This window comes from Garra rufa, chromosome 20 (assembly GCF_049309525.1).
Source record: "Garra rufa chromosome 20, GarRuf1.0, whole genome shotgun sequence".
NCBI lineage: Eukaryota > Metazoa > Chordata > Actinopteri > Cypriniformes > Cyprinidae > Garra > Garra rufa.
Window position 1 is genome coordinate 38,292,790 of NC_133380.1, and position 23,916 is coordinate 38,316,705.

The 23,916-nt window shown below is 38.8% G+C and overlaps 1 protein-coding gene across 1 annotated transcript in view; it reads left to right on the plus strand.

Moving 5' to 3' along the window:
* LOC141293544 (tubulin polyglutamylase TTLL7-like) overlaps positions 1–23,916 on the plus strand; it is a 97,355-nt gene that overhangs the window by 14,374 nt on the left and 59,065 nt on the right. The window contains exons 2-9 of the mRNA XM_073825568.1: positions 5,935–6,197; positions 6,384–6,518; positions 10,594–10,715; positions 14,229–14,296; positions 14,417–14,575; positions 17,938–18,154; positions 19,162–19,326; positions 20,628–20,786. Of these exons, the coding sequence (XP_073681669.1) occupies positions 6,173–6,197; positions 6,384–6,518; positions 10,594–10,715; positions 14,229–14,296; positions 14,417–14,575; positions 17,938–18,154; positions 19,162–19,326; positions 20,628–20,786 (1,050 nt within the window). The 5' untranslated portion in view covers positions 5,935–6,172. The remainder of the gene's footprint in view (positions 1–5,934; positions 6,198–6,383; positions 6,519–10,593; positions 10,716–14,228; positions 14,297–14,416; positions 14,576–17,937; positions 18,155–19,161; positions 19,327–20,627; positions 20,787–23,916) is intronic.

Consider the following 23,916-nt stretch of genomic DNA (forward strand, 5'->3'; position numbering starts at 1 on the left):
TCTCGCCTAATTTAACTAGTTGAAAATGTAGAAATGAACATCAGCATTTAACCAAATGTTACTATAAAAGACTGGGATCTGCCACTAGAATGCTCCAGTGCTGCAGTACATGAACTGAATCAAACACTCCATAACTCTACAATTTTTTTTATTTACTAATTTCTCTGATTTTCTTGTTTTTGGGAACTTCCAGGAATCAAACCAAATTTATTCACATTTTACAAATAAATATTAAGTCTGGCATCAATGCAAAATATAAAAGCTTCACATAAAGAATATCTAAGTTTAAAATAGAAGAGTCAAAGCAATAAATATGACATGAAGCTGTTGTAAATCAATTTAGGTGTAAATGGGATTTAAAATGCTTTGTGATCTGATCTTGCCAGAGGACCACCTACTGTACAGTACAAGTTACAACCTATTAATCAATCATTGCACTAAACTCATTAATTAATCTATTTATTTATTTAAATTACATGCATGTTTCCAATTGGTAAACTAGTAAAGCAAAATATTTAATAATCTAGAACAAGCTTTAGTGAAAACTAAGTGAATATTTAATTAATATTAATATTAACTACTATAATTCGGATTTCTCGCTAGACGTAACATCAAAAGTACAAAAATTTGGTCAGATATCAGTAGGATCTCAGCGTAAGGAACAATTGGATAATTTATTTTTAGTGGCATCGGGATTGATCGGAGCATTTTGTTTTGTAAATGGGGCACAGTGGAGAATTCACAAACAGTTCATGTTGAGAGATCTGATTGCTGATTTCATAATGCTTTGGAAATTTATTTTGCTTATGTTGTCAAAACACTCAAAACATGTAATAGCAAGGGAGTGTTGATACTGTTTCCTATGCAGTGCCATTAGCCAATCATAACAGTTGCCTGATTACTGAGAAGTAACAAATACATTTTTTTTTGCTCGCAAAAATCTTTATTAACATTATAAGTAAACCTCAAGGAACATAATCTAAAAAAATCCATCCATGAATCAATAATTTAAAAATTTAAATCCATGTCATGACCCTTTAATTCTCTGTAGCAAAAGTGAAAAACAACAAAAAAAACAACAACAAAAAAACAACAACAACAAAAACAAAAACCCTGAAAGAGCTTTCTAATGCTGCAGTAACTCATTCTATCAAATACGAACAAAGAAGAATTTACTTTAGCATATGCTGATATGTCTTTTAATACCCTTAAACTATTCCCTTAATATTTCTCGTGTGTCCTGTATAGTGAAAAACATGAAATAAAAAACTTATTTCGCATAAAACAGGTGGCTTTTAATAGTAGGTGTATAAAATAAAGCTGCTCTTAATTTGTATTGATGATTGCAGTGTTAATCAGCCTATAATTCATTGTATAAATTAATAGATTTCACAATAGAGTTTGAAAAAAATTAAAAACATTTTTAGTGAGGAGTAAGCTATAGCCTAATCTTATATTATCCTCTATGATGCGCTATGAAATTATTGCAAGGAATATTATTGTAATTTCATAATAAAAGTAACCTGGAAATGCTAAATCCTCTTAATCTTACCAATATTTGACAATATCTCTGGCAATAATGGACACATGATACAAAGCAACTCAGCACGGGGATGTTATCGTGGGGCATGCATGCCCTCCTACCTTGTGTCCTCCGAAGGCAGCATTTCGGATGCAGTTCTAGAAAATCGCATGTAATTGAGTTTAATTGAGTTAAACACACAGTTTCACCCAATCTTATGTTAATCTTGACTACCTATAGAGTAGTACTGCATCCTTCATATCTCCAAGAAGTCTTTAGTTTTATCAAAAGAAAGATACAATTCTGCAGTTCTAAACCATGACCGGGATCTTTTATAGCTGGGACCGCTCCATCTTTCAGTATCAAACGATGTGCAAATTCAGTGTCGAACTGGGCCTTGTTTATAAAACGTTCGTCAACAAACACACGTGCAAAACTGAGTTTCTGGCCCGGAATAACAAACTGTTATCGTTGTCTTACAACTAAAACCACATTACTTTAGAGACATTCTTCCCGAGGGAGTCCCGTGCAGCAGTGCAGCCGAATGAAGCACGTTGATGGGTGCACTCTTGCTCTCGCTCTGGTCGATGTGTGCGCGGACGCGCTCTTCCAAAGTCCCTTTAAGGCAAGTCATGTCACTCGGCGGCCATCTTTGAAACGCCTCTCGGGCAGGCAAGTGCAGCTCCTATCTCTTTGAATGGGGAAACATCAAATTCTCCAAAACTGTTAACCAAGCTTACGATTAAATTTCATATTTTAAATCACCAAAGAAATCCGACAAGAACTGCCTCATAAATATGATTCCTTGAGCATTAAAAAACGCTTATTTTTCAGGCAAGATGAGTCAGTGCGCATGCGCAGTATTGAGTGCACGTCTTACAGCGCCGATTGTTTCTATAGCAACCGGGACTTCTAACCGCAGCTGCAGTGACGCGCTGACTTTACTAATCAACGATTGGCTCTTTCATTAAGAAGGCGGGGCTTCGTGGCCATAATGAACGTTGCATTTTTCCCTATTCAAAACTATATGAGTGACATGTCTTGGGTATTCTATAGTCTTTGGCTCTTTCGGGAGAAATGTCCATACAAGGAGTTCCACCCTTTAGGATGTCATGAAGAGCCATGATCAAAAAAAAAAAACTTTCTGAAACTTGTAAGAAACCCGGAAGTGTGTATTCGGCACAAAAATACTCTTTTAAACGTCTAAATCGTTTTTTTGAAACTTTGGCCATGTTTAGCATGAGAATCTAACTCTTTAACTGTGTAAATGACTTAACATGCATGAAACAGCATTGGACTCCCCCTTTAAACAGGGTTTGAGCTAAACTGTGCAAGACCCTCCAGGACTGGATTTGCGGAAGCCTGCTTTAAACAGATTCTTGAGTAAAACAATGAAATGTCAGGTTTGCAGTGATATTAAAATTTGGAGGTATATTTGGTGTATTTGCTTAAACAACATAAAGCAAAGCACTTACAACTATGTGATGTCTGTAGTCACAAAATAATTCACAAGTGGTTGCATGAGATGCATATGAGACTGGTAATATGAGACTTGTAATAGTACTAAGTGTAAGAATATGACCTAATACAGGTGTGCCCAAGCCTGTTCCTGGAGATCTACCATCCTACAGAGCTCAGCTCCAACCCTGATCAAACACACCTGAACCAGCTAATTAATCTCTTAGGTAGCACTTGATAATTACAGACAGCTGTGTTGAAGTAGGGCTGGAACTAAAGTCTGCAGGTAGGTAGATCTCCAGGAACATGGTTGGGCACCCCTGACCTAATAGTTTTGGTCATTCCCTTTAAATTTAGATTTATAATTGGAATCTATAAATCAGTCATTTTAGGTTCATTTTGTTGCTTGTTTTATTTTGAAACTGTGATCTGTTTATGTGTTTGTCTATTTGTGTGGAATCAGTTATGTCCAAATGCACTTTGCAAATACACCACCAGAAGTCAGTGTTGTATTATATTTTGCCTTCTGGGTTGCCATAAAGTAACATTGGAAATTTTCATTAAAAAAATGGCCTTTAAAAAAAGTTGACAAAGACAGCTAAATAACTAAACCATAAACAGATTATGATCCATAAGTCACTTATATTGCAGTTTTATCAAGCACAAAAACACATTTAAAGTTGTTTGCAAAATACATTAAATATTATTAATCTGTATTCTATTCCCTGTGTACAAAGGTTCTGTAAGGAATTTCTAAGTAGATATTAGATATTTTAAGATACCATGAACTGTGAAGGAGTCACTTTATAAGTTAAGTTATGAGAGATATTTGTAGCAGGTCACCATCATTGCTAGAGTTATGTGCAGGGCTGGGGATGTAGTTTTGTGTGCTATATTTTTTTATTCATGCATATTAGTGATGACTACACAAAGCTTTATGAATCATCAAGTCTTACCTCTCTACTGTATTGCAAAAAGGTTCATTACCATTACCAGTGAGTGGTCACAACAATGTATAGCACGTACCAAACTGCTGTTTTCTGTCGGACATTGTCGAAGTGATTGAAGTGCCAGAACGCAAATTGAAAACACAAAAGAATAAATTCAAATGTTTATGTCTGTTTTAACAATGCCTTTAACTATATTTAATGTGCAAAGTTTATAAAAAAAAATAAATAAAAAAAAAACATTAGAATTTATTGGAGTAAGGAAAACCATGCTGGAACTCACTACTTTTGAACCAGATACTAAAGCTTTAAGCTTACAGGTGAATGGATCGTCAGACGTCATAGTTCAGATGTTTTTTTGGCAAAAACGATACATGCTTTAAAGGGGTCCTATTATGCTCTTTTACAAAGTCTTTATTTTGTTTTGGGGGAGCACTAGAACATGCTCTCATGTTTGCTTTGTTTCAAAAAACTCTTTTTTTTTTTTTTTTTTTTTTTACATAATTTACATTATTACAATAGCTTTGTCCCCAGCCTGGCACAAATGGCTCGATTAGTTCCGGGTTTGATGATTGTCCACCTTCCGAAAAGCAAAAACTTGCCCAAGCAGCAAGTTCCGTGTACAACTGATTAAAATGATTCTTACGTTTTAAATATGGATATTTCTCTTACAAAAACACATCGGATCTCTAAAAGAGGCTTTTACTGACCCCTCCGGAGCCATGTGAGGCACTTTTTGTAATGGATCGACTCGTTTTGGACTGATGGAAAGAAACACTTGTCTATGCTGTTCAGTCTATGCCGTTCTAAAGGTTGGGAGTGCCAGGATTATTTTTAATATCACTCTGATTGCATTCGTCTCAAAGAAGAAAGTCATATACACCTAGGACGCATGGAGAGTGAGTAAATAATACACTGCAGTAGTGTTGGTCCCATCGTCTGCCTGCGAGATCGCGATACATGATATTATCATTATTGTGCTAATTTATTTAATTATTTACGTGCCCGAAACCAGCTCCATTATAAGGCTAGTGAAGCTATCTACACTGTATGATGAATAAATCTCTTACCACACACTGCACACGTCTACGGCACGGCTCTGACGCGTCCACCAATGATTGTCACTCTAGTCAATGCTTGTGTTCACATCAGCCGCGGCTATGCATGTGTTTCGACCCTCTATACCACACACGTCAACGACGTGGCTCCAGCACGGCTATAGGAGCGTTTCGCGGACACTTTAGTCAATGCTCCCATTTATACAAGCCTCCCTGCGGCTCGCTGAAGCATCCCAGAAGCGGCTGTCGATGCTACATCTCTAAAGTAAGGCGAATCCCCACCTCGTCCCTCCCTACCCGCCAACAATTCGAATTTCCGTAGGCAGGATTTATTTGAATGGTATTCTAATGGGCCGCATTGTGACATCATAGTAACCGGAAAACAAACGCTGTAGTCCAAAGGAGCCGTTAATTGTAGTTCTTGAAAAGGGATTTTTTGTTTTTTGGATACAACCGTTGGAACTTGTTTTGTACGTAACATCATTAGTGCATATTTCTTTTTCTTTCAGACAGCATGGCTCTTGATGTCATTCTTAAAGTATTGGTACTAATAAAATAAGGATTCATACTGTTTTTATCAGCAAGGTATTGCAATACCATTCTAGTATTGGTATACTGTACAACACTAGCTGTTAGGTGTGTGCTTTGCTGTGTGACAGATTACAGACATGTAAAGCGAACATTAGAATGTTAAACATGGAGAAATCTCACAGACTGATGATGCAGCGGCGCTAATGTTGCGTTTGCTTGACAAGCAACAGACAGACTCTCATCTGCCGAAGCCCCCGTCAGGCAGCAAGAGCTGATCAGTGAGGTGAAACCTGCTGTCAGCTGCGCTGATAGGTTTGAGTGACACAGCAACCGTTTGGCCAGACTGTGCAGTTCCCTCCAGCGCTGCTTCTTTGTCTGACATTACCAATCTTGCTATTTCTCTTTCTCTCTTCCTCAGACACCTTGTCTATCTGCCCATCTGTGGTTCTGTGGAGAAGCCCTGACCTCGTTCCTTCAAGGTATACGGTCTACAACCAACCTTCGCCCTGTCTCCTGCCACGTGATCTAAGTGGACAGATGATATTGCCACCTTCTAAAACTGTTGCCACAAAGACAGCCAGGAGGAAGTAGACTGGTACCAAACCGTGCCTCAAAAGTCTTAGAGGCTGGGTAGCGGGAGGTCAGCTGCTTAAGATATGCCCTCACCCCCTAATGATGGAGGTAAGTTTGATACAATGACAACAGTCAATCTAGAAAAACAAAGCATCCATACAGACCCTAAACACCTATCTAAGCCCACACTCTTTGTTGAAGTAGGAGCTCTAATAGGTGTTAATACTAAAGTGAATATATAAACAGTGACTATAACCTTTAACAATAAAGTAGACGTTGCTAATTGTTCCACAGACAATCAAGGAACGTCCCCCATGAACATGCCACCAACACTGTCCAATCAGAATGGCGTAAAGAGGAAGGTCCACACCAAGAAGAAAAAGAAGGGTTTCATCACAGCCAACGTTGCAGGAACAAAATACGAGATTGGTAGGAAAAAAAACACTCTTTTATTTATGTTTATGGAAAACATGTTGATGTAAGGGGCATTCATACAGAACACATTTTTGCATTCAAAAATATGTAAAAATTTACTGCTAACATTTGTGGAAACATTTGTTCTCCATGATGTAGGCAATACCAGGTACACACAAAACCCTAGTCTTGCAAAAACAAAGCTGAAATCATCATTAATTGCTTTCCAAGTACTTCTTTTACCCATTTAACATTTCAATAAGACATGTAAAGCATTATAATTATACCTTATAAATCTTCACCGAATAATGAAATAAATGGCTTTAAACCTCAACATATTGTCTGATTATTTTTGCATTCTCTTATTTACTGAGAAACACACATGACCTAGCCCATGTGCAGCTAATATGCTCAATTACATGTACAGTGCTAGCAAAGACATGGCAACAAGCATAACAAGAAACCCGCTCTTGATTAACTTCCCACAACTCCCATCTTACTTACTGACAGGAGGTGGGACAAACCTCCAGTTAATAAACATTTCTATCAGTCTCTCTCTTTTATTAAATACATCCTGTCTTGTACATGATATACGGGAGAAAAATATAGCTATAGATTATGGCGAAAGAATTCAAATTAAGAATTATTTCCTTCTTTCCTGTTACAATGACAGAAGACGACAAAACAAATGTAGGTGATGTCTGACTAAGTGCAGGTGGGAACCAGGAGGGATGCTGGGAAATTTAGTTCTGTGGTGACAGGACTGGTGACTGATAGACTGGAAACTTGACTGGAGAACTGTTTTAGTACTCACTCCTGGAAGGTGCGACTTTGCACCAAAACAAAACTGGAGAGTGTAAGGAGGAAAAGCCAGGACAGGATAAGCCAGGTCAGAGCTGACAGGACCAAAGACCCCCATGGTGGAGCAGAAGACCACCACAGCAGATCCAATGGAGTTGAAGACCACAAAGGTGAAGCAGCCACCCATTAGGGAAGAGCAGATCGAATTGAAGATGGCAGAGAACCATTACTGCGGATCATGTGGAGCAGGAAACCACCATAAAGCATGGGATCCCCACAGTGGTGTCAAAGGGTCTGTGTTCTACTGAAGAAACAAAGTCACCTACATCTTGGATGCCCTGGGGGTAAGCAGATAAACATCAAATTTTCATGTTTGGGTGAACTATCCCTTTAAAGAGCTGATTGATTTGAAACCATCTGGGGGATTGGCTGGCTTGAGAATGTCTGAAGAATCCAGAGAATCTTTGGGGAGCCAGCTAAGAGATGGGCATCTGGAGTGCCGACTGAGAGATGGGCGTCTGGAGTACTGTCAGAAAGACGGGTCTCTGGAGTGCCGGCTGACCTGCTGACGTCTGGTGTGCTGACTGACAGACTGACTGACTGACTGAATAGTTAATTTCAGTAGACATAATGAGACAAAGACAAACAGAGAATTCTAGGTTGGTCTCCATGGCTGAGACAAGGGAACTTTAATCGGCCTCCATGGCCGTGATGAGGTGACAATGATCAACTGGTAGTAGAAGGGTCTCTGAATCCTTTCAGGCTTTCAACTGTCTGGCTGGGTTCTGGCATGATAACCATTACATCAAAAGACTCAGGCATAGCATACATGAAAGCAGAGACTCTGACTTGGTGGCCATGTTGGTTGAGGATTCTTGTGGTAGAACAGGTACTGTGCTGAGCTCTGGGATGAGAGTGGACACTGGGCTGAGGTCTGGGACAAGAGCAGGCAGTGGGCTGAGCTCTAGGGCTATTGCAAGCTCCTGACTGACTACTGGTTGTGTTTGGAGAAATGAACAGACTCTGTTCTAAACTTTAAAGTGGGCTCTTGGTCTGGAGGAAATTCTCAAATAAACTTATTGACTGGAGGGAAATTTGGAGTAAACTCACAGGTGGGAACGAACATTTCAGTAGATTGTGGGGTTACAACAGCCTCTGGTGCAGACTCTTACCCCTTTTTCACCAAGGCAGTTTGAATGCTGGTTCAGAGCCAGAGCCTAGTTTCAAATTATTTCTTTGTCTTTTGACACCTAAAGCACCACCTCTGAACCAGGAAAAGTGTTTGGAAGTAGCACCAAAACTTGGCTGGTCTAGAAGTAAGAACTGCTTGCGTCAGGTGCTGGGTTATCGTGACCAACGAGACAAAAATAAACTTTTGACCGCCATATGAAATAGCAGCTAAACACAAACACGTTGGATTAACCATGTTTGGAAGCCAATGTAGATTGGCCAGTTGCTCTCACTGTTTTTGATGTTGTGTGCCGGTTGGTCTGTGTCGCGCAGATACATCTCAAGCAAGCCTGGTTTGTTTGGTGCTGCCACTCCAGAAGGCTGAACTCTGGGGCTACAGCAGACTCATTTCTAAACTCTGGGACTGGAGCTGACTCGTATGGAACTCAGGGGCTGGAGCCATCAGTGTACTGTGCACAGGAGCTGGAGCCATCACTAGACTGTGGTCAAGGGCCGTCACTTTACTGTGCTCAGGGGCTGGAGCCATCAGTGTACTGTGCACAGGAGCTGGAGCCATCACTAGACTGTGGTCAAGGGCCATCACTTTACTGTGCTCAGGGGCTGGAGCCATCACTTTACTGTGCTCAGGGGCTGGAGCCATCACTAGACTGCAGTCAGGGGCTGGAGGCAGCACCGAGCTGTGCTCAGGAGCTGGAGCCAGATCCTGGGCTGTCACTCTCCTCCTTTGGGGTGTGATTAAATGGAATGCTGAGACTTTGGCAAACTCTGGACTGGGATAACACTCTGGAATGGACTCTGGAGCGGGTTCATGGTCTGGTGCGGACTCTGCAATTATCATCTTTGGAGCATGCTCAGGAATTTTACTCACTGGAATAAACTCGATATTTTGTTTCTCTGAAACTGATTCTAGACAGGAGAGCAGTAATCTTCTCCACGCTGTGCCAACTCACACCAGAAGCGTTTCAGAAGCGAAGTGACATGATTCGCAAGACCACGTGATTTGCCTGTCCAACGCTGTTTTTCTTTATTTTTGTTCTAACCTGATTGGCTAAATGTTTAAATTTTGTCTGGTTTAATTCTGTTTATTCCCCCTTCTACAATTAAATGCCGCACAGGTTTTTTTTTTGGAACTGTTCTTGTGAAAAGAATTTGTGGTGTCATATAATAATGTGTGTTTTTTAGGTTTGAGGATGAACCTCTCGTCATCTATTTCTTGTCTTTTAGAAAAGATACAGTGATGTGAAATACGATCAGGAGTCTCCACAGGGTGTTTATTTTAAAATTGACATGATTTTTGACCTTTATTTTGTATTTGCTGCGCGGCTGTGCGGGATGACAACAGGTAAGTATTCCAAGGTAAGTAGTCAAGAAAGTGTCTCTGTAGGGAACAGTGGAGAGAAGTGGAGAGCTTATGTGTGCAGTGCAGGTGGGAACCAGTGATTCTGGGAAATGTATTTCTGTGGTGACTGGGATTGTGACAGTTCCCTGGAATCCAAAGATGTGTTCTGTGTGAACAGCCCCTACATTTTTTCTTTCTTTCAGGGATTGATTTAAATATTTATTAAACAGTTACTTTAATGTGAAAATCTCCATTGTCTTTTTGGTTGCTGAAGATAAGATCTACTTTTTACATTTTTAAATTCTTAATTTAGTATTTTGATGCAATAGTATAAAAATGCAATTAAATTGGACACTTTTCACTTTTCATGTGTTTTAGATACTATTATCTGAATACGATTTTGACACTATATTTAAACTAAAGTGTAAGTGTAAATGCAATGTTTTAGAGTAATTCTCTTAATTATCAATCATTTAGTTACTTAACAGGCATGGCAAGTTTTTAAGCTTTTGTTTAACTGAATTTTAGTGTAAGCCACAACGATTTAGTTTTATCCAGTAATGCTGATGTTTATAAAAAATATGATCATAATATTACCAGGTACTACAACTATTTAAGTCAAGCATAATCATTTTTAAAGAACAAGAGAATGCTGTTGTTCCATTCTACTAATGTATTTGTTTGTGTCCATTCAGTCATGGAAACAGAAATATGAGCCTATATTGCATATCAAAGGAAACTAATTTGATTTATTTGCAGTTCGTATTGTCATAGAGGAGCTGACCTTTCATAAAGCCAGAGATGATGATGAGATGGCCAATCTCATCTGGAACGACTCTGCCGTGCAACATGAGAAAATCGCTGAGCTCAGGAACTATCAGGTATTGTGATTTTTCTTTCAGTTCAAAGAATGAAAAAAAGGTTAAAATCAAAAATGTTGCTAAAGTCTTCTATTTTCCCTGGCTTTAAAAGAAGTGACCTTTACCATGACTTAGACTCATTTTCCTAAAACCTTTCACAGAAATTTGCAGAACAACATGTACCGTATATAACCTTTATGGCTAAAGTACAGTAGTAGAAAACCATCAACAGGTCACCTGAAATCAGCAAATTTGTGAGGAACAGATTTATAACAAAGTGCTTTTAAGGTAAATGCTTTACAAAATGAATATATAATTTTGTATGAAAATACTGTATGAAAAGTTACTGCGGAATTTAAAATGAGGGCACACATTTAGAAAAAAAAACACAGTTTCTTTGACAGTTTTCAAAAAAATATTTTTTAAACATAATGTAATTTTATGTCATGCTTAGTTCAGAGTAGGGTGGTATTCAGTAGGAACGTGTCGTGAGTCAGTGTGTTTTTTCTGTAGTTTTGTGGTAAGAATCATTCAGCAATCATGGCGAGTAATGGCTTCTTCTCCTGCTATTGTTATTTGCACCACTTGCCACATGTATAACTTATCTGTCTGTCTGCAAGGAGGGATTCACATGTGATAAATGCAGGGAAATAGTTAGACTGACAGAGAAGATTTCAGGACTAGAGACACACATCCAAACTTTAATTGAGGATAGGGCCTTAGATACGGCTTTGGATGTGACTACCTATTGTTCGGTTCCGGTTGTAGAGCCCATGCAGCAAGGCGACTGGGTGACTGTGAGGTGTCATAGTCGCAGGACAAATTGTATGGCTGTGATCCCTCATACAAGTATGAATAAACATTTACAATTTACTCAGATTTAAAATTTGAGTCTGAGCCTTCCACGTGAGTGATGGTACTGGCGAAAGGCCGCTAACACCCCGGAGCTCACATGTCCAAAAATGTCGATGCACATTTTCAAATAGACGTTATCTTTAAAGGAACACTCCACTTTTTTTGGAAATAGGCTCATTCTCCAACTCCCTGAGTTAATAAGTTGAGTTTTACCGTTTTGAAATCCATTCAGCCGTTCTCCTGTTCTGGCGATATCACTTTTAGCATAGCTTGGCATAGATCATTGAATCCTATTAGACCAATAGCATCACATTCAAAAATGACCAACGAGTTTCGATATTTGTCCTATTTAAAACTTGACTCTTGTGTAGTTATATCGTGTACTAAGACCGGTGGAAATGCAAAGCTTCAATTTTCTAGGCTGATAAGATTAGGAACTACACTCCCATTCCAGCGTAATAGTCAAGGAAGTTTGCTGCCGTAATAAGGCTGAAGCAGGAGCAGTAATATCACGCAGCACATGTGCAAATGCTAAACTAGCTGGGAACTCATTTCTGATAATACTCCGCCTGCTTCAGCCATATTACGGCAGCAAACTTCCTTGACTATTACGCCGGAATGGAAGTGTAGTTCCTAATCTTATCAGCCTAGAAACTCGCAGCTTTGCATTTCCACCGGTCTTAGTACACGATATAACTACAGAAGAGTCAAGTTTTAAATACAACAAATATGGAAACTCGTTGGCCATTTTTGAATGCGATGCTATTGGTCTAATAGGATTCAAAGATCTATGCTAAGCTATGCTAAAGGTGAACAGAACAGGAGAACGGCTGAATGGATTTCAAAACGGTAAAAATCAACTTATTAACTCGGGGGGAGTTGGAGAATGAGCCTATTTCCAAAAAAAGTGGAGTGTTCCTTTAATAACACACTCATCATGGCAAGCACTAACTCTACCATGGCCATTCTATTTACCCCTCGGACGCCATGGCGGCTGTCATTGACACTATCCCCTTTGGCCAAAGGCCTAAGCTACATACCCCAAAGTACTTACCATGTTAAAAGGGGTAGTTCACCCAAAAATGAAAATTTGATGTTTATCTGCTTACCCCCAGGGCATCCAAGATGTAGATGACTTTGTTTCTTCAGTAGAACACAAACAAAGATTTTTAACTCAAACCGTTGCAGTCTGTCAGTCATATAATGGCAGTCAATTGGCACCAAATCTTTAAGACTAAAAAAAAACCATGCACAGACAAACCAAATTAAACCCTGCAGCTTTTGACAATACATTGAGTTCTTGAGACACATAATGATCAGTCTGTGCAAGAAACTGTACAGTATTTATATCGTTATTTACCTCTGATCCGACGGAACGTTCAGCTGTATAGAGCGTGTGACGCATCAACATGCTCTGGCAATGTAGTCTGTGAAAAGTGAATACTGTCTCTCATCTTTATTTCTTTATGTCTTTATCTTTATGCTGTCTGAAAATTGTGCTGAAACAAGATATCTTAGGACGCAGCTTAGTGTTTAAATTGACATAAATATACAACAATAAAATGAACAATGTTACATAACGTCCACTGTAAATACTTACTTAAGATGGCTACATTTTAAAAAAGTTTCTAAATTAATTTTAGTGTTTGGTTATGCTAGTGGTACAGAAATTATTTTAATGTCATGATTTAAACTATATATAAAAGTTGGCATTTTTATTAAGCTAAAACAACCTTAAAGGAATAGTTTGCCCCAAAATGGTCATAATTTATTTGCCTTCAATGAACCACTGAAGCTGTTTAAATCACTTAATTGACATATTTGGTGCCAAGATATTTCAATGTCAGAACCATTTACTTGAAAAGAGCAAGCATAACATTTTTTTCATTTTTTTTGCTTTTATTTTTTATTTAATAGGGAATGACATGAGGATGAGTAAAAGATTAGTAAACTCTAAATTTGCATTTGCAAAAAGACATTTTAAGAAATCAACAAATGACTTTAACACTCAGTATGGCATAAAAGGTTTGAAACACTGTGTTAGGGCTTGCTTTCATAAAGCATAAAGCATTAAACATAAAACATTCCCTGTTATATATCACAGGATTACAGCACAAAGGAAAATGCCCTTAATAATTGGCTTAGATTCTTTGCTTCATATAACTCTTTTAATAAAGTTTTCTTTTTTTTTTTTTTTTGAAAAGCATGTTGTGTTTTCACACTTACTAAAATGTTTGTTCTACAGGTTTTTTTCTTGTTTTCCCGCGATTGGCTCAGCTGCCATGCTACAGGTCATATGAGTCAAATTAATGGCCCAGTTCAGCCTCATTTGCTCAAAGAATACAGAAAAACTCTCCAGCCCCCTCCTTTCCTCTTTGCATTCAAAGCAATTCATTCATCTGTCAGTACCTACAACTACATGGGCTCTGATGCAGAACCAATTACCTTGGCCCTTAGAGTCAAAATTGATCGTCTTTTTTAGTCTTAAATTAAAAACAATGTGGGGAACTAAATAGGGGTTAAGAAAGGTCTGACAAGCACCTTTTGTTTTGAGTCTGTAATTGGACATAAATGTCAAAATATTATAGTCTCAGTTCAAGACTTGGGCTCTAATGTTGTGTTTTTCCTCACAAAGGTGAATAACCGAGTGCCCTCTAACAGTGTGATTATTTTCCTCAGAGGATAAACCATTTCCCAGGAATGGGTGAGATCTGTCGGAAAGACTGCTTGGCAAGGAACATGGCCAAGTGAGTTCAAAACATGATACCATATCAGATACATGACTGATTACAGCTGCCCTCCAGCCAAGGAAAGTTGACTTGAACTCTTTGTTTTTGTTCATTTTAATATCCTCTTTCTTTCCTTAGAATGATTAAAAGTCAGCCTCAGGAATATAGCTTCATCCCCAAAACCTGGATCTTCCCAGCCGAGTGCACACAGTTCCAGAACTATGTAAAGGAGTTGAAACGAAAACGCAAGCAGAAAACATTCATCGTTAAGCCTGCGAATGGAGCCATGGGCCATGGGTAAGTTACAGCAAACTGGAAGTTTTACAAGTTCGCATTTACGTATAACCGGATTGAGCAAATAGTTAGCAAATTTGGCGTGCTGTCTTGAGGGAGGGCTCCAAGCGTGGAATATAGCCCAAACCCAGAGAACCTCCAAGTCCTTAGTATAAGATGAGAATAGTTTAAGAGTGAGTTGGGGTGGAGGAGGTATGCTGGAAAACTGCCTTGGGACAGAGGTAAGTTGGCTGTATATATATACGTATCGTGCTAGTTAAGAATAGTAACTTAAACGAGCTCCACCAGTGCCATATTGGTTGATTTTCTGATTGTGCTCCTCCTGAACCTTGTTAATAAAACATCATTTCGCATTCTGTATCTCTGTTTTGTTCTGGAGTATATCTTAAAATATAAATTACAGTATTTGTCATTTTCTTACAGGCAGCATACGTCTATAACATGGCAAAAAATTCCCATTAAATGTGTGGTATTTAAGAATTTTCTATATCAGACAGACCAGAAGTCATTTGTTTCTAAGTTAAAGTAGTACAGGGGGAGCATGGAGTTCCAACCATAATGTGTATTTGGATCCGATTTGAGCTTTGGTTGTTAAAGGGGTCATATGATGTTGCTAAAACGAGCATTATTTTGTGTATTTGGTGTAATGCAATGTGTTTATGCGGTTTGAGGTTCAAAAAACATTTTATTTTCTACATACTGTACATTATTGTTGCTCCTCTCAAACGCTTTGATTTTTACAAAACTCATCATTGATGAAAAGCGAGGTGTTCTCTGATTGGCCAGCTATCCGATGTGTTGTGATTGGCCGAATACCTCAAGCGTATGAACTGTGAAGGAACGCCCCTAACCATGTTGTGATACTGGTGCAACGAGACAGAAACAATAAAATAAATGAGGCATTTGTTGCATCCAGTGAGGACATAACTACTAATTGCAATTGTAAGAAGCGCAGACTGTCCTTGCAAAATTGGAATTGCCACACTTTTATAGCCTTAACCCTTTGTGTACAGCTGGCATTGTAAGCTGCTCTCTCAGGTTCAGGAAACAGTCCTCTGTGAAATGCGCATCACCCACTCGAATATTTGCGTTGTACTGTTCCAGAACAGTGTTGTAAATATAATTTTACCACTGATTTCTAGATGTGTCCTCATTTGGAAGGCTAAACAAAGTACTTTCGCAATGAAACACACTGCGTCTCCCCAAAATGGCGGCTACAACAATACTACAGCCGGTAAAAGTTATGCCTTCTTTCTTTCCATATACATATGGGTGGTGTTATGCAAATCTACCCACGCCGTGATGTAGACAAGTGGGGGCGTGTTTGAACGAGCCGTTTTAGGGAGGCGTGGCTGATTCTTAATTTTTATAATAAATATCTCTTTGGGTTTGAGACTTTAAGCTTTGCAACTCTTCAGATCTTATCTATGCACATACAGCTTGTAACACTCCAAAGACAAAGGAAAACAAGAAACCGCATCATATGAACCCTTTAAAACATGGATGGATTAGCATTAATGGAAAATTTAACACTAACAGGTTAAGATAAATCCTAAATACCATGTTTAGCTAGTTTCGGTTTGTTTAATCAGGGATGAAGCTAAACTGTGTAGGACAGGGGCCCTCCAGGAGCACGACTGGATACCCTTGTGTTAGGTGAAGGTTGTGATTGGTTGATAGGGGTATTGTTCCATGCCCTACGTATATAAATGATATTGTGCCACCACAAGCACTAATTGTAATGGTAACCCTGAAACTAAACTCTTTATCTTAAACCTTATACCTAAGCTGAAAATGTTCAGCAGCAGATGGGGCACTGGATTTATTTATGAGTGTCTATTATCCCTTCGTAAATTAATATTTCTATGGTCATACGCTACGGCAAGCCGGTACTTATTAAAATGAGAAGTCATCAAAGGTTGAGTTATTGTGCCGCATTTAACAAGTGAAAGAAGATCGTCTGCTAGGCTGGAGATTAAATTTGAAAAAGCGTAGCGTGACGCAGGAAATTAAGTTATATCTTCCTACGTAATTTATTTTTCGGGCTGAAAACTAAATGAATATTGTTTGTGTCTAAGCAGAGGCTTGTTAAAAACTGTGGAGGGCTAAAAGACGAGATCCCCACTGGTGCCAAATTAAACAGTCAGCCAAAGTGGGTTTTGATTACCTGCCATCAGCCCTCATCAATCATGTCATGCAATTCAAACAACCCCATTATCCTCTACAACATAGCACAACACAAGCTACTGGACGCTAAACACACACCTGAGCCAGCGGAAACCAAGCGCAGGACTAGAGACTACTGTGTGCCAATACAGTGGAGATAAGGCTGCTTTTGGCTGAGCACCAAATTCAAGTACTCTGAACTCCTTTCGCAATAGCAGAAGCAATTAATATAAAATTTTTAATTTCAAAATTTCATTTTTATATATGAAACAAAACACCTTTAACGATAAGCAGCTATAGATGTGACATTTCCTATTGAAAACAGGATGCATTTGAAGTGTAATAAATCCTGGAGCCCCCCCCCCAAGTGCCATTTATTATGCAAGTAGAAATGAGACTCAATCACAGTAAATCATTTTTAATTGTCTTAATTGAGCAAATGGAGTGACTCAGTGTTATGTGGGCCTTTTTGTGGCCCGTGTTCTTGTATGGCCATTTTCTGCAATTTTGTTCTTGTACTAAACAAACAACTTTAATTGAGTCAAATGTATCATGAGTCACAAGAGAATCTTTCGCAACAACGCAATTCCTGAGAACGTTCAGTTGTGTTTTAATAGTCCTGAACTTCTACATCTAATTGCACCAAGAGCGAGCAGACAAATTCTTTTGCAAAATTTATCAGCTGACATAGCTAACAAATGACCTGTGATGATCAAGCCCTCCTTCAGCAGCTTGTGGTCTTTGGAAAGTTGACGTCTCAAGTAAATGCTGAGGCCACATGCAAACCGGACGAAAAGAAACATGCAACCAATTAAGTTAATGCGGACCAATGGCCGTATATTTTACCGTCAAAAGCTGGTTTTTCTAAGGCCCCTTTGTTTGTCAAACATCCAAACTTCACTTTTTCATGTGTTTGGTACTGGTAAACGCATCGTCGTCTGTATACTATAACAGCCAAGAGCTGGGGATCTGTTCAAGCTCAAAACCAAAGGAAATAAATGATCGCAGGGCTTGAAACAGACCAAGACGTCTGGTCCTATTAACCTGGGCCTAGTCAAGGTCCAGGGACCAGCGACAGAGACAGCACCTTAATAAACTCGCTCTCACTGACACACTTCAGAGGTTTGGATTTTTAACCAACAATGAAATATGCAGCACATTTTTGGGATGTGCGCTGAATCTTATCCGTTTTCTTCCAGGATATCTCTGATTCGGAATTGTGAAAAGCTCCCAGTCCAGGATCACTTCATTGTGCAGGAATACTTAGACAAGCCCTGTCTCATGGAGGGCTACAAGTTTGACCTGCGATTCTACATTCTTGTTACTTCCTGTGATCCACTACGTGTCTTCCTCTACAACGATGGCCTGGTGCGAATGGGTACAGAAAAATACCACTCGCCAAACGAGTCGAATCTGGTAAGTTGGTATACAGTAAGTGATGTGAAAAATGTTATTCTATGAGAGTAAACACCATAAGTCATTTTGATGAATATGAGTGTATAGCTGCAGTTGTTACATAATAAATTGTTAGATGTTGGCGGGTTGTCACATTATAAAGTATGCATAGAAAATATCATGTGAATTCAACCATATGCAAAACGATTAATATGTCAATTATCACACTTTAAATTGTATGTAAAACATTGCATTGTAAATCTTTGTAAAAGAAAAATATCACATAGTATATATTTGTAAAACCATTCTTGCATAAATGGTTGTGCGTAATTTATGTAATCTGTGCGTAATTATTCTTGCTGAAAATTTTGCTTTGTAAATCTTCGTAAAACCATTGTTGTGTATAATATATATATATATATATATATATATATATATATATATATATATATATATATATATATATATATATATTACATATAAAATATACATTTATTCATAAAATATTCTTATGCATATGTTCTAGGGCTGCACGATTATGGCAAAAATCATAATTGTCGATTATTCCCTTGAAATTGTAATTGCGATCATTAATTACGATTATCACAAATTACATTGATTGATGTTTTAAATAGCTTTATACCATTGTTTAAGGCAACTGCATGCAAATCTTTTGCACTTTAATCTGTGTAAATTGTTTACACTTTATACTTTATAATTAAGTTTTATATGTATTGGTTTATTGTATTTAAATGTTCAGTTATTTTTGTTATAAGAAATTAGTTATTAAACCTGTTATACTGTATTACAACACCACTTCGTGACAATACCGTATACCATGATAAAAGCATTATCAATTAATCACAACATGAAAACTGATACTGGCTTTGGACAATTACGTAATCGTGGCATCTGTAATGTAATCTAAATTGTGCAGCCCTAATATGTTCTGTTATGCAGACCATAAATGTGCCAGTTTATATAATAAATGGATCTACTCTCTTATGGTCCTTAATTTTTTCCATCAGAACCAGCTGTATATGCACTTGACCAACTACTCTGTAAACAAACACAACGAGAACTTTGAGCGAGATGAAACCGTGGACAAAGGCAGCAAGCGCTCTATCGGTTGGTTCACAGAGTTTCTTCGAACCAACGATTACGATGTGGCCAAATTCTGGGGCGATGTGTCAGTGAGTTGTTTTTTGTTCTATTGCTTCTCATTTTCAATATCTTGCATGATACAGTGGAAGTAGGTTTGATAATGTGCCACGATAAAAGATTATGTAATTGGAGTTTTTAGCTTTTCATGCCAGGAAGTTATTTTTTTTGCGTCAGCGTCCTTGTCTTTAAGCATATGACGGCATCGCTTCACACTTTTGTTCACATTTCCATTAACTTTACAGATGAATGGTTTTTATTTCATATCACAATGCATATCACGACTCTGATGATAAGCTTATCCAGATTTACCGTATTTTTCTGAATTTGATAGATGACGCATCCATACGTTAATCAGCCTCCCTGGCTCCATTTTCTCAATTGTATCAAATTTTCTTTTCAAAAACGAATCTGTTTCCTGTCAGAGTGTTAGCAGTGTGACAGCTCTGCCCTTATCTTCCCCTGTTTCTGTTTGCAGTCTCATCCTCCTCGCTGTCCACTTCTCTCTTTTGATCTAATTGCAATTCTTTCATCTTTTCAAATTGAGAGCTCATCCACTCATTGCACAACTATATTTATTGACTCCTTTGCCAAACATTTTAACCAGTGTGCACCTTTCTTTGTAATCCAGTGTCTTCGTATTGGCTCACAAGCTGTCCTTATTTTTTGAAATAATTTCTCAGATGTTGAAGCCAGTCAGAAGACTCTACTGAAAACTAATGCTAAATTCTCATTCATGTGTCAGAACAGATGTGCATGACAATTTTCAGTTTAGCTGAGGACACACACACACACACACACACACACACACACACACACACACATACAAGCACACATAATTCTTTCAGTTCTCTGTGGAGGTTGCATGCTGGGATCTAACCTGCTTCTCCGGAACTGCACGTTTGGGGTCCACGGGACGCTCAGCAAACGTCCCGCCGGTTATCTGCCCCTCATACTTCAACACAGCCTCTGTTTAATCATGCAGGGAGACCGCCGGCCTGCCAGACCTCTGATAAGAGAGTACAGCAGCTGATACAGGCCGTCTGTTCCTGTCTTCCTACGATCTGCCCCTGTCTTCCCATAGCGTGCTGTCAGTCTTTGACCTATCATGTCTCTTCAGGGAGCTTGGATGTTAATGAGTCCCTCATACGGGCTGTTTGCACATGCAATGAGATTTCACGAACATGTCCTCACAGAGAGTTAACACAATGTCATGCATTTCTTGTGAGCAGTTCAATTCACAACGTTCACTGTTGAAAGTACTGATTGGAGTTGTTTAAATTTGTTGTGTCATCTTATATAACAAATGCGTGTTTTGTGCATGTGTTCGCAGGAGCTGGTGGTGAAGACCCTGATAGTGGCCGAGCCCCATGTGCTCCACGCCTACCGCATGTGCCGCCCGGGTCAGCCACCAGGGAGCGCAAGCGTCTGCTTTGAGGTGCTGGGTTTTGACATAATCCTCGACCGCAAACTCAAGCCCTGGCTTCTAGAGGTATGTTTTCACTTTCTTTCCTCACTCAGTCTGCTCGCCCCACTTTTGCGGATGTACAGTATACAGTTCACATTTGAGTGTCCTCATTTGTAGGAAGCCAACTTGAAAAAAAACTTCATTAACAGTTAAGAAAGTTAGAAAGTCTCTTCCTCGCAGCCTCGTTTTCATCCTTGTTAAATTCAGTGTGGCGTCTAACCTGACTAAGATCTATTGTGTTTTGTATAATATTAAAATTATTACATTTCTAAATGACTTTATAGCTGTAATGAAAGTTACAATGGATATTTCTCCTCAGATCTTAAAAACATCTTAAAAACAACAAGAACATTAAAACTATGGACTGTCAAAAATCAAGTGTATTCCATGAGAAACACTGAATCACTGTAACATTGAGTATGTATTTTAATATGGTTTAAAGGCATCATATGACGTTGCTAAAAAATATTATTTTGTGCATTTGTTGTAATGCAATGTGTTTTTACTCAGTTTCAGGTTCAAATTTTCCACATACCACCCGCCTTTCTAAAACAAGTTTGCACAAAGCTCATTGTTCTAAAAAGCATGGTGTTATTAGCAGACAATCCAGTGTGTTGTGACTGGCCAAATACCTCAAGCGCATGATGGAAATGTTATGCTTCTTACCATATTTTAACGCCGTGTCCCGGCGTGACGAGACAAAGACAATAAAAAACATTATAAATAAGGCATTTGTTGCACCCTTTGGGGACATAATTACTGATTATAATGACATATACTGTCTTTTTACGCATTGCGTTACATCGCATCGCGGGGACGAAACTATGTAAGTGTAATGGAGGCCAGCGGTAGGTGCTGTGCAGGTAAACCTTACTCCCCTGATCTCAAGAGGCGCATCTAGCGACTGAGGCTAGTGTCTTCAGCCTCCTTGTTAGTATTAGTACGCCCGCCTCCTATGCCTGAGAGCCGGGTTCGAGACCCGCTATGAGCGGGTGCGAGTAGGACCCAGGTGGAGGGGTTGCATTGGTGCCGTGACCCGGATGGGAGTGAAGTTTAGGGGGGTGAGTGTAACGGAGGCCAGCGGTAGGTGCTGTGCAGGTAAACCTTACTGTCTTTACAGTAAGTACAGTAAGTCTTTAACCTCCTTGTTAGTGTGCCCGCTTTCCATGCCGGAGCTGTTGCGAGTAAGACCCAGGTGGAGGGGTTCCATAAACATAAAACCACGATTTGTGATCGTAGAAATGACAAACAACAAGCTCTACTGTACACTGCTCAAAACTTGTGTTTGAATAGTCAGTAGCACATTTGTCATAAGGGGTCATATGATGTTGCTAAAAAGAGCATTATTTTCTATATTTGGTGCAGTGTGATGTGTTTATGTGGTTGGAGGTTCAAAACATTGTTGTTGCACAAACTGTACATTATTGTTGCTCCTCTCTGCCCCGCCTTACTGAAATGCTTTGATTTTCCAAAACTCATCATTGATGAAAAGCGAGGTGTTCTCTGATTGGCCGCCTACAGGTATCTGGTGCATAGTGATTGGCTGAATAACTCAAGCATGTGAAGGAAATGTTACGCCCCTAACCATGTTGTGATGCCGTTTCTCAGCGCGACGAGACAGAAATAGTAAAACCCATTATAGTCAAGGCATTTGTTGCATCCATAACTACTGATTATAATGACTCATACTGTCTTTTTACGCGTTGCATTGGGTTGCGTCTTAGATTGTAGAATGAGAAACAACAAGCACTACTCTACACTGCTCAAAACTTGCGTTTGAATAGTAAGTAGCAAATTCTTTAAATGTGACCCTGGACCACAAAACCAGTCTTAAGTCGCTGGGGTATATTTGTAGCAATAGCCAAAAATACATTGTATGGGTCAAAATTATTGATTTTTCTTTTATGCCAAAAATCATTAGGAAATTAAGTAAATATCATGTTCCATGAAGATTTTTTGTAAAATTCCTACTGTAAATATATCAAAATGTAATTTTTGATTAGTAATATGCATTGCTAAGAACTTAATTTGGACAACTTTAAAGGTGATTTTCTCAGTATTTTGATTTTTGCAACCCTCAGATTCCAGATTTTCAAATAGTTGTATCTCGGCCAAATATTGTCCTATCCTACCAAACCATATATCAATAGAAAGCTTATTTATTGAGCTTCCATATTATGTATACCTCTCAGTTTTGTCAAATTTAACCTTATGACTGGTTTTGTGGTCCAGGGTCACAAATATGAAACTTACAGGCCATCAGTCAGAAGCACAGACTGTCCTTGCAATGTTGGAATTGCCCCACTTTATAGCCTTAACCCTTTGTGCACAGCTGGCATTGTATGCTGCTGTCCGAGGTTCAGGAAACAGTCCTCTGTGAAATGCACAGCACCTACTCGAATATTTGCGTTGTATTTTTCCAGGACAGTGTTGTAAATATAACTTAACTACTGATTTCTAGTTGTGTCTTCATTTGGACAACAAAGTACTTTCGCTTTGGCAATGAAACACACTGTGTCTCCACAACATGGCGGCTGCAACAATACTACAGCCGGTAAAAGTTACACTTCTTTCTTTCCATATACATATGGACGGTATCTACCCATGCTGTGACGTAGACATGTTGGGGCGTGTGTGAACGAGCTGTTTTGGGAAGGCGTGGCTAAATCTTAACTTTTATAATAAATATCTCTTTGGTTTTGAAACTTTAAGCTTTGCAACTCTTCAGATCTTATCTATGCACAAACAGCTTGTAACACTCCAAAGACAAAGGAAAAGAAGAAACTGCAACATATGAACCCTTTAATATGAAAACACACTTACAGGCTGTCAGTCAGAAGCTCCAGAATGTCCTTGCAAAGTTGTTTATTTGCGTATACATTTGTGTGGTGTTATGTAAATCTTCTCACATAGTGGCGTAGATTTGTGGGGGCGTGTTTCAATTATGCATTTTAGGAAAGCGTGACTGAGGCTTAACTTTTATGAAGAATATCTCTTTGGGTTTGGGACTTTCAAAGGAAAACATGAAATCACATATATATAACCCCTTTAATTTTTTTTGTAATTTGATGTTCCCATTTCCAATCCTCTGATTTTGTATCCATTTCGTCGTGAGTGCGAGACAGCATTGCGCTTGCCCGCCCACACGCTCTGC